Below are 17291 nucleotides of genomic sequence, written 5' to 3'. Positions count from 1 at the left end.
TAGGACGGCGCGGGAGCCGTTTTGCAGGGAGTACACCGGCCACGTACTGATTTGGAAACAGGGTGTGGCTGGGGACGCCTGACTGTGGTTCAGCATAACCCGGCCCCGATTTCCACCAGCTCACAGTCTCAACTGCGACGTGCAGTCCTGGATCACGATCCACGGCCGCAGTAGAGTACAGGAACAGTGGAGAGGGTGCAGGGCAGGGGGGGGGGAGGGTTTGTAGCTCGCAACCCTTCCTTGACAACATAGCTCAGGGTATCGCCAGCAGAAATGACGCTGGGAACTCCATGACCGGGCCTTTGTGCTGGTGGAAGATAAGTGCGAGTTTGCCAGTGTGCTAGTGTAAAACGATGCAGAGTGATGCTGATGAAGGGTGGGATAGGCGCGGATTGAGGTAGCTCGTAAGATTCAGACGATTAGTGCGTTTGCGGTGGATGGTGAGCGGAAAGACTTCAGACCGATTTGACAGGCATCCAGGGGGCACGCGTGCATCGTGTTTGTTTGAGTATCAACAAGGGAAAAAGCTAGGAGGAAATGACGGTATACTGTGAGGTTTGGACGGCACGGCGGCAGTTGAACACGTCGAAATGTGGACATGTCGAGCATAGCGGCCCACACAAGACCGACGGCGACTCCGGCTAAGACGTGATAGGAGAGACGGGGCGGCGACGTTGAGCGGTAGATAAAAGTGGACTAGGACCTCTTGATTCCACCGCGATGGGAAGAGGCCCTGGTGGTTCAGTCGGTGGCTTGCTGACTGCGAGGCTGTGCCGGAGCTAAGTAGACAGGGCCCGTAACTCATCCATACTTCCATAGTGACAATTGCGAGGGGGAGATCCGTGGATGACGTCCAGTGGCAGGTCGAGGAGTATCGCTGCTTCGCTCATTGCCCAATCGCTTGCGCTCCTTGTGAGACAACAAATCCTTGCACACAGTGACTATCCCCCACAAAGTGAAATGTGAATTGACTCGACGAGGCTGATGCTGTCTTGAAGCAGTCATAGCGAAATGAAGTTATTTGAGGTGCATGGCGATGGCCTGACGACTGGCTTCGGATTTGGTCAACAACAGTGCAGGCTGACCAGCGCGATGGGACTAAGCGCCGAGGAGGTTCGGGTATAGAGAAATATCGATCGATTTATCGTCTTCGGAAAATATCGCCCAAGGTGCCGCTACCAAGATGAGGTAGCAACAAGATCTACTACAGTCATGATCGTTGGTTGTGGTATCCGTAGGTGATGAAAGAGGACGAGAATATCGAGAGTGTGTTTCAATTGGTGTGTCCCCAACCAGCAGGGTTCCTAATACTGCATCCTCCACCCCTCCGCCCGGTCCCGCACATGGGCCTCTCCACCGGGCGGTCGGAGTGGAAGGCCACGGGATGGACATGGCATCGGACCGTTCTCCATCGGGCACCGAGAGACGCGCATTCGTGGTTGCGCGGCTTTTCAACGGTTGAGGACGTGTCGCCCGGTTGCGACCCTTCACCGGGCGAAGACATGTTTTGGACTCTTGGTGAGCTGGGCCTGGTTGCTTTCGGTGAGAGCAGGCGGCTCTAGGCGACGTTGGAATCTTTGGCGCCTCGGGGCACTCTGGACTTGGGAGTAGTACCTTGGGGTTGGGGTTGCACAAAGGCATCTTAACGGCTTGGTGTATCTTATTTCTGGCATTTTGCGCCGTGGGCATGCTCTGCTGTACCTAGTAAGGATACGCTGCAGGACTTTGACGCAGGTCTTGTATCGGGCCCGTCTTGCACGAGATGTATCGGCCCCAGTGCAACAGTGGAGTGGCTGTATTGGCCATGCATCGAGCACCGCAATGCCGTGAATGCGAGGCGTTTGTTGGTCGACTGCCCCGATGCTCCGCCGAATCAAGTTGTGCGTCCTAGTCTTTACGGGTTCCTGGATCTGTCCCTGAAGTGCCTCAATCAACAGCCGGTCGAAGGGCCTTCCCAAGGGCGGCCAGTAGTTCATCGATCAGAGGGGGGCGTGTTCGTGTAGCCGAGCTTGGGCTCCCCTTAGTCGGAACCTGAGCTAAGTCGTCGAGTAAGACGGCCATGTTCGACCGCGGACCTTCCTCCGAATCCCGCTCGTCTGTCTGACTTGCTCCCACCAGTGAGGCCAAATACTGAGACGACGGCAGATGGTGGGCAGGGCAAAGAACGACCAAGGACGGAGGTGACGACCGACGGGCGATGCAATGAGACCCGCGTTACAACGAAGCCGGAGTTTTGTCATAGGTTTTGAAGCTGTGACGCATACTCTCGGAGTCGCCAGTGACAAATCCCAGTCCAAGTTGCAGTACATGAGCGAATTGTAAAAAATGCTGGAATAGGTGTGTTTCTCTTGGATGTGTATGGATGATTGTCGAGAATCCCTACCCATAGCTACGTCGCTAGCGACGTCCCGCGGAAGCGGTCTGTCACCTGGACGGAGCCGGGAGGCAGTGGGGACAAGCACGTGAGGGTCATGCCTGCCCGCACCAGTAAAACGGGCCAATTGAAGGACTTGGCGGGCGCAAGCTTTCGTAATCAAGCACACGAACTTGCCCTTTTTGGCAAACCTGCATCCCATGTCCTTCTCGAGTCTCCACTACATCGTTGCCCGCCCAGGCATCCCAGGCAGCATCACCCCCCCACGCCTTTTTTGGTTCTCGTTTGATGTTTCCGTCACTGCGGCATTCTTTCTTTCCTGTCCCATCCATCACCCATGGTCCATTCCATCCTTCCCAGACCCTGAAATTCGGACTCAAGCATGTCCCATGTAGTGACCCAGGGCAGCAGCCACCCTTGGCCCAGACCCCCAATGGACCTGCCTCTCTGTCTTGCTCCGATGATCTCACTCTCATCCGCTTCTCTTCTGCTCTACCACTGACAACACCATCGCGGAACTACACATACCTGGCATGACGCCTAATCCGTCCGCTGACTTGCGTCCTGGTGCCTGCGTTGACCGGCAGCCATCATGCAAGTTTCTACACTCTAGCTGCATTCCTATCGTCAAATGTTCGTCAACGCCGTTACGGGCTCCCTCAATCTGCCGCGCCTAGTCTGGTGCGCGCATCGGTCAACCATCGCCTCGCCAATGCCTGGAACCATATGAGTCGCACACCGATGATGGCTTTCGCGGCTCCCGAAGGGCTCGGCGAAATGGTGCATAGTGATGCCGATGGAGGTGGTGTTGCCCTCCATCTAGCCTTGCAGAACTTGAAACCAGCAACCTACCTGTCTTTTGACGGCCAATGTGACGAACCGAAGAGACTGGCTGCGAACAAGGAATTTTCATGGGTTTGTCTTCAATCCCTCACCGTCTACTCACCAGCCGTGCGTTGACAGGTTCACGGGCCAATACCGGAACCTTGGACTTGGAGGGAAGGACCCGTCGATCAAGGTCTCAAACGTGCGTCTACATCGGTCGAATGGCAGCTGAGACTTGCGTTGGCCGGTGTACGGGGATTGATGGGAGCCGTTGCATCCAAGACACGGTTGACATTGCCTTTCACCCCCCTCTGCGGGACTGGGATATGCTCACCCGGCCATATCCAAATCAGTCCAAACTCGCCCGTGGAGTGTTGGGATCCGCTACCCCTGCCATAGCATCTCATCTCATTTTCAGCCATCACCAGGGAGCCTGCGATCCAAGAAGGCCGCCCGAGTCTCTCTCACCAGGTGCCCGGGTCTGATCTCGACATGGCCTCCAATGACGGCATGGTGCTAAGCGCGTTTGATCTGACTATCCTCCCGATGACTGGGAAGAGGATGGGACCTTCGCATGGAACGTTCGCATGCAGAAGCTCCCGGCCATGGTCAGCACCAGTACCATTTGGGAACGTACTGTGGCCAATGGACACTACCAAGACAGCCACCAGTTCGGTGGTACCTCTAATAGATGGCCTGCATGCACAGCCTTATCCCGGTATAACAGTTGTATACGCTCGTTTAGCTGGGGCGTCGAATTACTTGTTCGATAATAACAGCATCTCACCTTGCCTTGACGCATGGCTATTCTTTCCAGGCAGTCAGCACCAGTGTCATCTATGCCAACCTCTATCAAGATGATGTACTCACTTGTGCAAAGGAGCTTGTCGTTGACATCTATTGTGGTACTACAGCTATATTCGGCAATTGGACGGGGACAATTGCTTCCAATTCGGTCTGCTCCATGCGTCGACCCTAAGCCTACTTGTTGGTACCTCAAAGCAGGCTGCGGTTATTGTCCACTCAGGAGTCAGCTTGTCCGCTCTGGGTACCAGGGTGACCTCCTTCACCATGCTGGAGATCCGAACCGGTCGCTCGCATGCCAGCCCATCACAGCAAAAGATTTGTACGACGTTCATCGGTACCTGACCCGCGGATCAAGTCCCTGGTCCGTCGTGCTGCGACCAACCATACTGGGTGACTGGATCATGCCAAACCAAGTATCACCCCTGCTTACTTGGGACGATGAACATGACAGGCCTCAGAGCGCAATCGAAGACACCGGGCGACAGATCAACACTAGACCTCGGGTCAATCTTGGTGACATACACGACGAGATAAGAGGCCAAGATTCACTGTACACAGCAAATGCACTTTCTGTCAGTCGGCAGGGCTTAGCGGTTACCACTGCTTGGAGGACGGATTCTATGGGGGAGCTCGCGAGCCTCTGACCGGCATGTTCCTCTTTTAGCAATGGCAGCCGTACGCTAAGAGGGGCTGCTCCGACCGAATGGTGGCCGTCCCCCGTTAGTGGGCATAGCAGAAGAGCAATCGTAAACCGAAATACAGAGGGTAATTTGAGATCAAGTTCACACACCGATCGATTAGGAACCTCGGCCAGGACAACGGTTAATGGAGAGCACAGCACCACCACACCTTAATGCTCCTCATGGAAGGAATTTGCGTGGCGGCGGCACCGGACGACACAGGACGATCGCCGCATCACAAACGGTTAGGCGTAAAGAATCCGGGCTTCCTTGGTGCAACGATACAGAGTCAGCCCTGCGGTCCAAGACATGGAGCTATCTTGGGGCCGTTCGTGCCATGCCCTGCCTAGAGCTGGCGCTGGGGCTGCCGGGATTGATTTTGGAGTCGGTCGGTGCCACCAGCCGATAATAGACACTTGGGGGTGTCTCTGTTTCGTCCGTCAAGCGCAACCACAGCACGAGGCGGCGGCAGTCATGGCTGGCTGGATGGGACGAGCAGCATTAGCATCAGCATCAGCAAAAGCAAAAGCAACGAAGAGTTAGTGCCTGGTAGCGGTGCTCGTACTGCAGCAGCCGGCACAGCACATGACATGCGACCTGCAACATGCAACAAGCAACATGCGGCGATGCGCATCTATGATTCCAGAAATGTTTCTAGGCGCAAGGGGGGAAGACAGAGATGGTTCACCAACCATGCAACACGACCGCGATTCCATATCGTCTTCCAAAGCACAGCACCAGACGGGGCCGGGCCAATTGGATCCCGATGATTTTTTTCCTTTTCGTACAACCATCCACCCATGCCCGTCCCATCCCATCCCATCCCATCGCGCATCAGCCCTGCTGCACCTCATCAACCCAAAGTATGGGGACAGGTCGGCATTGTCCATTTTGAGAGATGTTTCGATTGGGAAGGATGCTGAAGATGACTCTTTTGACCGATACCCTGTTCCCCCGTCACCCTTACCTCAGGGCTCCCGTCACCACCTCAGTCTCCATCGTAGCCAGCCCCCCCTCCACTTGTACACACATCTCTCTCTCCCTCTCCCTCGTTGCCCTGTCTAGTCCGCTCAAAGTACACACACCCACCACCGCTTTCACCCCCCCTCCACCCCAGCCCGTTTTCCACCGCTCACGCCTCCTCTCCGCCTGCTCACCACTCGTTCTTCTCGCACACTTCTTCCCTCACACCTTTTTTGCCTGCTGCGCCTTACCAGGCCATGATGGAAGGTGCAAGGCACCTTTCCCTGGTCTTGCCCTGCGCCATCAGAACCTATGTCTGCATACCGCTCTAATGCACAAGATGCAGCCTTAGTCATTGGTCTCACTCAGATGACATCCACCGTCCACTGCCAGAGGTCCCACTGCTGCCTTAGACGGTTCTCTGCCAATTGCCTACCCGTGTGACGACCTCCCAGGCTGCCAGACCTATAAGGTCGTGATGCCTTCGCTCCTTTTCATCTTCTTGTCCCTTGTCTACTCCAGTATAAGTCATCACGAACACACTCACTTGGGTTCCCTTTCCTATTTCCTTTTCTGCCTTATTCCCCTTGCTTCTCTGCATACCTGGCAGCTTTCAGTCTCTCTGAACATTGCTCAACTCGATATCCCCCCCCATCCCCCTCCAACCAAACACCAACAACGCACCTTTCCTCGAGAGATAAAGTCATCCACACTCCCAACTCACATCTCCAGGATCAATTCCTCGGTCTTTCACATCATCCATCACTTCAGTCACTCAACTTACCACCGAAGAACCTTTACAATGTGCTATCAACTTGTCGAGCTCTACTCGGCGTGCCGCTGCCTCTACTACCAGCACGCCATTGACAGATGCGCTGCCTACGGAAGACCAGGACATAGCATCCAGAATAGAACGATTTTAGTCGGATACGCCTGCCATGCTCACTCTTCATCACATGGCAATTACGCATCACAACACTCATACTCCGACTCTGGCTACCACTCTAGCCATTCAAGCAAGGGCTCCCGCCACTACCGGTGAAATGTCTTGTCTTCGGTGATGGGTTGCTGTTCCTGGCATTCCCCCAAGCTACTACTTTTTCAATTCGGCACTTGGGTCGCCTACCTATACTCCTTTAGAGGAAGGTCGGCTTCTCAAACGCTGCCACCCTCGCAGCTATCTCTCCTCTTTGTCGGCCATGACCGTTTGATGTCCTCGTCAGCGCCTCCCGCTGTGCGATGACTCTCCGGCCAGTGGCTTATACGGATCCCTCCACTCCGGTCAATTTCCCACCTACATCAACCAACTACCTTCCGCCATCACGCCCTGCCATGAAGTTCAGCAACGAAGTTATCGAAGACAGAGACGAGATCACGCATGACGGAAACATTTCACGGCCTATCATTTGTCATCATCAGCGCGCTACAATTAAACGACATCTTTCACCAAGCCCACGCCCCCGGTCTCGCTCGAACTTCGAAATCTTCTCGACATTCAAATCTTTCCGACTCTCCTTTTCTCTTTTTCTGACTCTGCTTTATTTTTGCTCCTGGACAAGCCGGGCTTCCTTTCCTTTCGATGTTGAGCTTGCATAGCGTTGGCTTTGGGGTTTTCTTTTTTGCATTGGGCGGTCGGGACGAACACATGCATACAAGAGACGCCTAACTTCTAATGGGCTGGACCTCATCTTCTCTGCCTTAAGGGGCATCATTTTGGGTATACAATTTGGGTTGCAAGAGGGGAACTTTCACAAGTCGGCGGCGGCAAGATTCGATTCTACAGGCATTCGGCAACGGTCCCATTTTCAACTTGTGTAGTTTACAGACAAGTCTCGATGCATATGGCTGGCGGGCAGGCAGGAGGATAACAGGCGTTCAGGTTCGGAAAGGCAGAAGCGCACCATTGCGCATGTGGTGGTTGACGGGATCATCAGAGTGAGCGAGGTTTTTTGCTGGTGTTTTTGTTTTTGTTGTTGTTGTTGTTGTTGCATTTCTTCATTCTTCTGCTTTCAATGTTGCATATGCTTTGAGCTGTTTCTCTCTCTCAACATTTTTCTCTCAAACTCTCTTTCTCTACTTACTCTTCTTCTGCTTTACTGCCAAGATCTCCCTTGCTTTTTTCTCACATGATCTGTACCATCACCCGATGATAGACGAGTTGCTCTGGGAGCAGCGGGGAAAAAACCGACGGGCGTCGGCAGCAGGGGTACGGAGCGGCAACTGGAATGCCTGCAACACGGAGGAAGAGCGCCAGGACGCCTTTACCTCCAATCCTAAGTTGATGCCAGACATCATTTCGTTTCTTCGAGACTCAACCTTTAGCATTCTCATCCAGGGAATTTTCCTATACTGCCACACAGCTGTCTGGAACTTTTGAGGTGGCAAAACACAGTATTGCAATTTGCCCTGCAGGAATTGAGCTGGTTGCATTTGGGGGCCAGACACGAGTTTACTTGATCTGGCCAGAGAATCATGTATTAGAGAGACCACATCTTCACATAGAGATTTGGAAAGAAATTCCACGAGATTCAATTATGAGCACCTGTTTTTTTAATGCAGCGCGAGAATTTAGAGACTATATCAAACGTGGCAATAAATGGCATCCGCAGATGTAGCTCGGGCTGTGAGTCAAGATCCTACGAGTAAGGCAGATTCGGGGCCATGCTACCCCAAGAAAACCAATAAGAGGTGCCATTGGGAAATGGGGTTAGCGACTTACGTTGCAACCTAGAAATGTTCGCCTACTTTGTGTGTAGTTTGCACTTTACTGAAAAGGGAGACATCTTTCGATGAAGTGGACCGGTTTTTTTCAAAGAGGCAAATGATTCTAAAGGATTCCAGGGAAATGATCGGGTACAATCATACATGTCATTCGTGGGAAACTTTATTGTGAGGAGGGGATTTCAACGCCGGTTCGGTCAGTCGGCTGCTCCCTCCTCGGTAAGGTATGCGGTACGGCGGCGGGCGAAGGAACAGCGCAGGCATCAGCACTCTGCAGATATTTGACGCGGGAGGCGTCTCTTACATGCTATTGGCTGGACCCGGAGGCGGGTTGGGGAAGGGGGGGGGGGGGGCCCCCGCCCGGCGGTGGGGAAGGGGGGCGGGGGTAGAAGGGGGGGGGAGTGGGAAAGGCGAAATGGGGGTGGGGGGGGGGGGGGCCGGGGGGGGGGGGGGGGGGGGGGGGGGGGGGGGCCACCAGCCTGGCGATGGGCATAAGGGAGCGCGTGTACGAAAGGATGCGATGGGACATGGGAAACGCGGAAGCTGGGTTCATTAGCAGTGGTTCAAGGTGCTGACGGGATGGGAGGCTCTTTCCCAGACGCACGGAGAATGGAGTGCGGCGGGAGGCCTTCCACGCATGGATGGGAATTGGGAGGGGAGGAGGGGGGAGGGGGGAGGAAACGTACGGGTACAAAGACGACAGAGGACATGGGTGTTTGGACATGGGGATGGGTTGCCAATTCCCACTCGGCGGGACAAGACAAAAAAAAAGGAATCTGAGACAATGGTGAGTGTGGTGGGTTGGTGAGTGGGAAGACTCCCGGGGAGAGGGGGGAGAGGGAGGGTGTTGTGTTCTTCTGTCCCAATGGGGAAAATGGAGAGCAAGACGATGCATGCATGGCTGGGGTGTTTTGTCAGATCTGTCATGGTTTGAGGTTGATGTGAGGTTGTACGAGACAAATGGAATCCCTGAAAAAAGGTTGATGACGGGTACCTAGAAAGAAAGCCTTGCGCCAAACAGGGCGTGAATGACGGCAAGTTCAGACCTAGATACGGATAGTGCGGGAGGGGGGTTTCTTGGGAGCTGTTTGTCTGGTCCCGCGAAAGGGAGGCGACTGGGACATGAGGTAAGGTCTGGTCAGGTAGCACGGGATGGGAAGAGATTGGCGGTCCAAATCTTACTACGTAGGCGACAGAGTGAAAGAGAGAGAGAAAGAGCAAACAAAGTGAGTGGAAGGTTCCGTTCTAAGAATAGATTAAATTTTTAGAGGTGCGGACGAGGGGGAGAGAGAGAGAGAGACTTGGAAATGAAAAGACGAACCGCAACGAACGGGTGGTGGGGAAAATGGGCCCCCGGGCGACTGTCGGACTTGACAAGCAGCCCCAACAAGCGAAGCTTGCGCGCGGGCGGCGCCCATCGCGGCAAATGGCAAGGGGGCATAGCGGCCCCTTGGGTGTATGGGTTTGCATGGGTGTGAGGCGCCGAAATAAGCGGCGTTCCGCGCTTGTTAGGGAAATAGCCGCAATTAAGTGGACCCTTTGGTGTGACAGGTGAGCCGGCGTGGGTTTTTCCTTTTGTGGGGACAGAGCTAGCCAAGGTTCCTAGGTACCTTGGGTTCGGGGCGTGTGCGTGTGTGTGTGTTGTGGGGTCTAAAAAAGAACATCTTACTTACATGGGCACATGGGATACCTCATCCGGGGTTGGGAATATGAATTCGATCATGAGGGGATTACGCATGTCTTTTCGCGTCCTTTGGTTCTGCATGGGACTTTTTCCTGTCTTTCTCTTTTCTGGTAAGTCTAGTACGTGTGTGTGTGTGGACTGCATGTGTTTCTTTTTTGGACGTGTCTTGGGAAGAATGTGACGGGTAAGCATGCAATCGAGGTGGGAAGTGAGTGATGAGTGGTGGAATTTGCCGCTTGCCGCTGTCGCTGCCGCTGCCGCGGTTGGTTTGAGAGTGGGTGTTACAGTAAGATGCCAAAAATTGCGTGGTGAAGAATGCGCAGGCTCGAGATGAAGGGGGGAGGGGGGATGTTGTGTGTGTGTGTGTGAATGCACATCGGTGTATGCGTATGCCTATGTAAGGTATGTTGGTGTGGATGGGTGGGTTTAGGAGGGGGATGAGCCAGTGAATGAACCAGACACCCGTGAAGGAGGGTCGAGTAAGATTCTCACGAGACTGCTTAGACGACAGACGCGGGGATCCCGCGCAAGCTGAGGTGAGAGAGAGACACACACACACCATACGTGCCGCAGACGCACGCAGAGAGTATACATAAGCGCAAGCGCTTCGAGCTCGTGCATTTTCGTGTGTATGTGTGTGTGTCGCGGTGCAAAGTAGCTGGCCGGGCTTGACGCTAGGGCTCTGGTGGTTGCAGCAGCGCATGGTTCATATTGTTGGTGAGATGCCAGATTTCCGGGGCCTTCCAGATGCGAGGCAACGGCGAGGCTCGGTGGTTGGAGATGAGGTAGACCCAAACCTCCTTACCCCTATCCCTGTTTTGGCTTTACTACTTGCATATGTCCCTCTTTCCAAACTTGACGCACTCTGTGGTGGGAGCAAATCCAACGAATGATGCCGCTGCGTCCAGGCATTCTTTGATTAAACAAGCAAAAACGCAGGTAGTGTGTAATTGTTCTAGAGACACGCCTTTGTCGTCGGGAGCTTGGGTAAGATACCTATGGTGGTAGTGGGGGTTTGAGACATGACAGCTGCAGATCGTCCCAAAAATTTCAAAATTCAAATTTAGACAGAAGCCGTTGAACGGGGGGAAATCAACGGCATATGGCCGTAGTTTTTGCTCCAAAGGCCAAGGATACCCCCCTGTCATGTCGTCTGAAGAAGCAACTGATCCTCGTCTGAACTTTTTTTTTTTCGCTCCATTCGACAAGAGGGTCCCCAGGAAATGGGATGCCTCCTCACCTGAAAATCGTGGGACTACGGATACAATGATTTCGTGGTGTTTGCCTCTATTTTTTAAAGTTCTCATTCGAGTTTCCGCCTTGTCTTTGCTCTTCTGCAATCTTCATTCGATGGTTGAAGAAAGGGGAAGAGGGGGGGGACGTTCGGCAGGATTCTCGGCATATTCGGGATTCTGGCTAGAGACGTGGCCATGGAGAAAGAAAGATACCGTGCATCCAGAAAGGATTCGCTGAAATCGAGATATCGGCTGCGGGAGAGGTCCCGAAGGAATGAAGTTTGGGCGTCGGACAAGGGGGTCCCCGAGAGGGGTGGAGTTCGCACCGCGGCCGAGGACCGCCGGGGCCAGGATGCGGCCTCGAACACGGACGGCCCACGCGAGGTTGGCGCGGATGCAATCTTGATTGGGGAAGGTACATAGGTTGCAAAAGGATTCAAGGCAAACGATCTTTATGCAAACATGCACACACAACGTACGAGATACCACATACGAACGGAGACTAGCAGCACCAATAAACAGCTCCCAGAAAAGTGTTGGGAAGCGATATATTGATGTGCAACTGCGGCGGGAGCCGCAAAACACCAAATCCTACCGGGCAGAATCGAAGCTTGGCTTCTTCTGTGATAGTTGCTCGCGTGATCCTTGGCTTCAGCCGGGCTAGGGTGTCCGGGGAGGGGACGGAGGGCGGCGGGCAGCTGCTATGAGGTTCTTTTTGATCTTGCGCCGGCGATATCCGGCTCATCGTGACATAGGTAGCTGCAGTAGTTCTGAAGGTACAAATGATAGTAGGGGTGTGGGGCCTTGAGGCTTGCCGTTTCGTGGGACGATTGTCAAGCGCGGAAGACTACGCCGTACCGAAAAACTTGGAAATGGTGCATATCTGGGGTTTGTTTTGCGCGCGACCCTGCCTTACCTTAGTGGAAGGATTCCTATTTTGGGGGCTGCAGAATTGCCCAGGTCTTGACACGCCGCCGCCGGTGACCGGTGAGGGAGAGACAGAGTGGGCGACTATGCCAAAGAGAGGAAAAGGGATTCCAGGGTTGGGATGGAGGTTCCATGCGGCACGAAAGAAAGGAAGGGGAGCAAAAATGTGCCAGGCGTATATGCAGAGGCGTCCGCGGCTTTCGAGGCCCTCCAACTGCTGTGCCCGCCCGAGCCGGGGGGAGCCTCGGTGTGCCAAGATTGGGGGGGCCCGGATCTTGGGAGGAGTCGTCTGGTGGGTGACATGTACTCGCCCGTGCCTCCGCCGTATGCCGTAGGCATGTTAGAGACACACACAACAACTTTGTGTGCGCGTGGACTTAGCTGCCTTTGGAGACACACAGATATGGTGCGGGAAGCATGGCACTTCTGTCTTACGTCCTGAACGCTGCCCGGAACGAATACACGACCAGAAGCTAATATCCACGGAACATTTGGAGGTGAAAAGCTGGGCTGGTCTGCTGCTGCTGAGACGCAGGGAACTTCTGAAACCGGCGGGCTGGGAATGCGCGCAAGTAAGTGGCCTTGAGCGCCTATACCGGTGAGTTGGGGGGGGGGGGTTTGATCTTCGCTTACAGGTACATTTCACATCGCGGCTATCTTTATTCGTAGCAGTTACTGCCCGGAGGTCGGTTCCTGAAGATACCTTTGAGCGGCAAGATGAGATGAGATTCTTTACACTGCGGTTCGGCTGGCGGGTTGAGGTGGGCAGGGCATGTGCGCGAGGTGCCTGTTGGTCGTTGCCTGGAAGAGCGCATGCCACACACAAGGCGCGAAAGCTCGGAGATGGTCGCTGGCATCGAGCAGCTGAGGAGTTACACTGGCTGGGTGGGACGACCTAGCGCCCCCTAGATCAACGGGCTTGGGGCGCTCTGGCTTGGCTGGATTGAACTGGGGGAATGGTCCTAGGCTCTGTGCTGGAAGGACGATGGGGTGTTAGCTGGACTTGAAATACACGGGACGGGGGCTGGCGTAGGGTTCTTTTGGATTTTGGGTAGTGAGGTGAGATGGGGCTACGTGGTGAGGCGGGTGATGGGCGTGCGCGAGTGATTGAGGCTCAGTTCCTCATACGATGTGTCTGTCTGTAGTAAATAGCCCCGTTGATTCTGTTGCCTGCTCCTCGATGCGCAGGCATGGCATCGGGGGCGTGAGAAAATGGAGAACGATCTGACTTAGACGGGAACGCCACAGAGAGTGGCGGATGCGGACCGGAGGACTCGGCAAGGCCTGCCGTCGTCTCACGGGGACGGTGGCTGTGGGATTCGGTAGGATTTTGGGGGCGGTCGGGGATTTGGGCTCCTAGAGCTAATCGAACGACGAGATGATGGTGATCGAGGACGACAGGGTTCGCTGTGAGATGAGATTTACTGTGCCGTCTGTAGGGAGCCCCAGGGCGATGTTTGTCTCGCGGTGCCAAGGAGACGGGTCACGGCATCCGTCTTGCCTGGTTTGTTTAATGTCCAAGGTAAGGTTATCTGCATTACCTAAGATCTGACGGAAGAGGAAGAGTTGGGATGAAAGAGCATTGGAGCAGGACCTACAGCGGGAGGGAACCCTGAAAGGCGCTGAAACCCGCCCGTTGTCTCCCTAAGGAGTGCCCTCCGGTGGCAAATCCCGGTGGCTCACTCCCTCCACGGGCCACAGCGGGTCCTGTTACGGAGGACATCCGGTCGCGTTCGCGTCGCGCCCCCTCAGTCCCGCAACCTCGCTTTCCAACCTCGGCGATGCTGAACCTCCACCTCGGCGACAGCACCACCGCACCGTCGACCCCGTCCGCCGCAATCCGAGCAACTCGCGACTCTTCTTCTTTCTTTGTACTCATTTAGACTTCATCGCCCTGCGGAGAAAAAGGCCAGATAGATGCGAAACGAGATGCTCACTCTCTCTGTTTCCCTGCACTAGCTGGCCTATCTTATCCCCCCTCCCCTCCCCGAATTTTTATCTCACCAGACCAGCATTTGCTTCTTAAAGTTTCCCTTCTCCCAGTGAGTGCCAGATATTACCATTACCACGTGACCACCAAATCGACGACAACCTCACCCTTCTCTACAAAGCGGGAGACTCAAGATCTTGCAAATCCTGCTTGCCTCATTCAACAAAAGCAAAAGAATCAAGTGTTTGAAACTGACCAGCCGTCTCAATGGACCCCTTCGCCCAGACCTCAGTCTTTTACCTCCACATCATCAAAAAGGCATGGCGCCGCCTGGACAGCTCCCTCGCGTCCGCTCGGAGGAGGCGTCAATCGAGAAGGGCCGCGCAGCCTATGCGGACCAGCGCTTCCGGGTCGCCCTCGAGCACTTCACCCTCGTCGCTGGGAACTGTCCATGTTCGTCACCCTCGGGAGGAGGGTCCTCCTCCTCCTCTGGCGGAGGCCCAGGAAGTAGTTCCGGTGGTCGTGCTCCTGGAGGTCTCAAAGGGGTCGGGGCCGCAGGTCCTGGAGGTGATGGAGGTGCAGGTTCTGACGGCGGCAACGGCGGCAGGGACAGCCCCGCGCAGCAGCGCCGCCGGCGGGAGAGGTGTACGTGCCGCGACTTTGGTCAAGCGGCGACCCGGCACCGGCGCGAGAGGGGCAGCGTCTACGCGGAGGCCACCAAGGAGTGCAAGTGCGGCGCCGAGAAGACGTGGGGCCGGTGCCACCGCGAGGGCCACGTCCAGGCGCTCGACTACCGGGCTGCGTGCTTTGAGAAAATGGGAAAGCTGGATATGGCGCGCAGGGATGCGGAGTGGTTGTTAGAGATTGCGCCGCGGCGGTTGGAGGTGAGTGTTGCTTTTGGTTTCTTTTCGGTGTTGGTCATGCGTACTATTGTTACTGCCCCTCATCCCACTTTGCGTTTTCCCTCTTGTTTGTGGTGTGTTCCATATGAATAACGGGGTTTCAGGGGTACATGAGGTTGGGGAAGATATACAAGTTGGAGAAGAAGCACGAGATGGCGTGGGCCGCGTGGAGTGCCGGTATCGAGGTTGGACAAAAGGAAGGCCTCATCAGAACGGCCAAGTATGAGGTACAAGACATCTTCCCAAGCATTTGTGTTGTCGGGTGATTTGCTGACCTGATCTCTTACAGCAACTTCGCAAGATTCGCGAACCGCTTCACAAACACTTTTGTCGTAGAGACCCTATGGAATTACCAATCGAGTTGATTGAAAAGATCTTTTCCTACTTTGATTTTCACGAGTTATGGTAAGCTCAAAAGACCCCGGTCTCGCTCCTTTGAACCAAGTTCCCTCTGCCTGACTTGGTTGCTGACATTGAACGCCAGCCGAATATCGGGTGTCTGCAAACGATGGGACCAGTTCCTCGACACCCACCCCTACATCTGGAGACAAGTCCACTTCCCCTCCCTGAACCCGCAAAAGCCTCCGCGGGTCTCCTTCCTCAAGACGTTACGGAAACGGACCGGCGGCCTCGCCCGCAGCCTCATCGTCCCCAACGCGCACGCCTTCCAGCTCAACGAGACAAAGTGGCTGTCGCTCATCCAGACCACGAACCCGCGCATGACGACGCGCCTCGAGATCGGCGCCATCAAGCGCAACCTCGAGGGCGGCGACTGGGGCTTCAAGCTGCCGCCCAAGCCGCTCTTCTTCGAAGGGCTCACGCACCTGGGCTTCAGCTTCCGCGAGATCACCAGGCCGAGCTACCAAGGCAGCGGCGGCGCCCAGCCCTTTGTGAGGCAGTTTGTCGAACGCGCACGGGATAACGTCGAGAGGATATCCCTCTTCAGCATGCACCTGAACGACCTGGGCTGGCCGGAGCTACCCCGTCTCAAGGTCCTTCAGTTGACCGGTCCGCAGAACTCGACGTTGAATCAACTGACCCCCGAGCGCCGGATCGATCCCGTACGTCGTCCTCCCCCCTCCCACCCCCCGGTCCTCGTACTCCCGAGTGATTCAGCACCAGACTCACTAACCCGCGCCCTCCGTAGTTCGCCCTCGCCCGCGCAACGCCAAACCTAGAGCAACTCCACATGGACAACTTCGGCGTCTTCACCGGCCTCGACTCCCTCGCCCCGCCGGAAGACTGCTGGTCCCTCTGGCCGAGCCTCCAGGTCATCAAGCTCGGCAAGGCCTGCGGCGCCCTCTCCATGGGCGACAAGCGCCACTTCCCGCCCCTCCATCCGTCCTCCTTCCGCGTCCTCGACGCCCGCGCCGCCCTCCAGTCCAACCACGGCGACTGGCTGCCCCAGCAGCTGCCACTCGACTACTCGGGCTACGAGGCCGCCGAGTCCCTCGTCACCTACCCCAACCTCGAGCGCTTCTGGATGCCGAAACTGCCCCTGAGCGTCGACCTCGCCACCGTCCTCCTCGAGCCCGCCGTCCGCTCGGGCAGGCTGCGCGAGCTCGGCCTCTGCTGGCGCCAGGAGCCGGGCCAATTCTTCCCCGGCGCCCTCGACTGGCTGCGCGGCAGCCCCTCGGTCCGCACATTTGGCTTCTTCCACTTTGATTTCGAGTCCCACGAGAACCTGACGCGCGACCCGGCGCAGAGGGGCCTCGGCATCGACCCGGTCGACCTCCTCTTTGGCTTCCTCCAGTCATTTCCCAACCTCGAGGTTCTCGAGCTGCACTCGGACCTGTGCGACCAGCGGCGCCTCGGCGCCGTCATTGAGCGCGTCGCCATATTGGGCAGGCTGAAGCGGGTGTACCAGCGCGCGCTGACGGGCGTGGCGATGGACCAGCTGAGGACGTTTTGCGGCGCGCACGGGGTCGAGGTCGTGTACGGCAGCTGGGAGGCCGAGTTCCCCGTGCCGTTGGAGCCCTTGGCTCCCGTGGAGGCCGAGATTGGGTGAATGAAGGGTGGTCAATTAGCTACGAGCAGCGACAGGGCCAAGACCTTCAGACATTGCGAGAGTTTTATTTCTTTTGTTTTCATTGAGGTTCAATCTTGTAGGTCTCATAGCATTAGGCGTAGGGGCTGGGGTATTTGATACTTACTCTCTGTAGCAAAGAAGGAGCAATTTCTTAAAACAGCTTCTTCTTGAAGAATACGAATAGTTTACGCGAGACAGTATTGCACACAGACAT

General features: G+C 55.6%; 6 protein-coding genes across 6 annotated transcripts; all 6 read left to right on the top strand.

The window, feature by feature from the left end:
• Window positions 1–1343: 1343 nt before the first annotated feature.
• CORC01_09152 (uncharacterized protein) lies at window positions 1344–1562 on the top strand (the record flags this gene model as incomplete). Its single annotated transcript, XM_022620781.1, has 1 exon — window positions 1344–1562. The coding sequence occupies one exon, from the start codon at window positions 1344–1346 to the stop codon at window positions 1560–1562; it is 219 nt and encodes a 72-aa protein (XP_022472723.1).
• A 2129-nt stretch (window positions 1563–3691) lies between these two features.
• On the top strand, window positions 3692–4060 carry CORC01_09151 (uncharacterized protein; the record flags this gene model as incomplete). The annotated part of the gene is made up of 1 exon (XM_022620780.1): window positions 3692–4060. One exon carries the CDS (start codon window positions 3692–3694, stop codon window positions 4058–4060), a length of 369 nt encoding a protein of 122 aa, XP_022472722.1.
• Window positions 4061–4270: 210 nt separating this feature from the next.
• Window positions 4271–4670, top strand: CORC01_09150 (uncharacterized protein; the record flags this gene model as incomplete). The annotated part of the gene is made up of 2 exons (XM_022620779.1): window positions 4271–4325; window positions 4591–4670. 2 exons carry the CDS (start codon window positions 4271–4273, stop codon window positions 4668–4670), a joined length of 135 nt encoding a protein of 44 aa, XP_022472721.1.
• A 601-nt stretch (window positions 4671–5271) lies between these two features.
• CORC01_09149 (uncharacterized protein) lies at window positions 5272–5751 on the top strand (the record flags this gene model as incomplete). Its single annotated transcript, XM_022620778.1, has 1 exon — window positions 5272–5751. One exon carries the CDS (start codon window positions 5272–5274, stop codon window positions 5749–5751), a length of 480 nt encoding a protein of 159 aa, XP_022472720.1.
• A 210-nt stretch (window positions 5752–5961) lies between these two features.
• On the top strand, window positions 5962–6691 carry CORC01_09148 (uncharacterized protein; the record flags this gene model as incomplete). The annotated part of the gene is made up of 2 exons (XM_022620777.1): window positions 5962–6089; window positions 6121–6691. 2 exons carry the CDS (start codon window positions 5962–5964, stop codon window positions 6689–6691), a joined length of 699 nt encoding a protein of 232 aa, XP_022472719.1.
• A 7775-nt stretch (window positions 6692–14466) lies between these two features.
• CORC01_09147 (F-box domain-containing protein) lies at window positions 14467–17056 on the top strand (the record flags this gene model as incomplete). Its single annotated transcript, XM_022620776.1, has 5 exons — window positions 14467–15030; window positions 15153–15275; window positions 15338–15453; window positions 15533–16109; window positions 16196–17056. The coding sequence occupies 5 exons, from the start codon at window positions 14467–14469 to the stop codon at window positions 17054–17056; spliced, it is 2241 nt and encodes a 746-aa protein (XP_022472718.1).
• Between the last annotated feature and the right edge of the window lie 235 nt (window positions 17057–17291).

This window comes from Colletotrichum orchidophilum, assembly GCF_001831195.1.
Source record: "Colletotrichum orchidophilum strain IMI 309357 chromosome Unknown Scaffold_81.1, whole genome shotgun sequence".
Taxonomy (NCBI): domain Eukaryota; kingdom Fungi; phylum Ascomycota; class Sordariomycetes; order Glomerellales; family Glomerellaceae; genus Colletotrichum; species Colletotrichum orchidophilum.
This window is presented reverse-complemented; position numbering and strand designations above follow the sequence as displayed.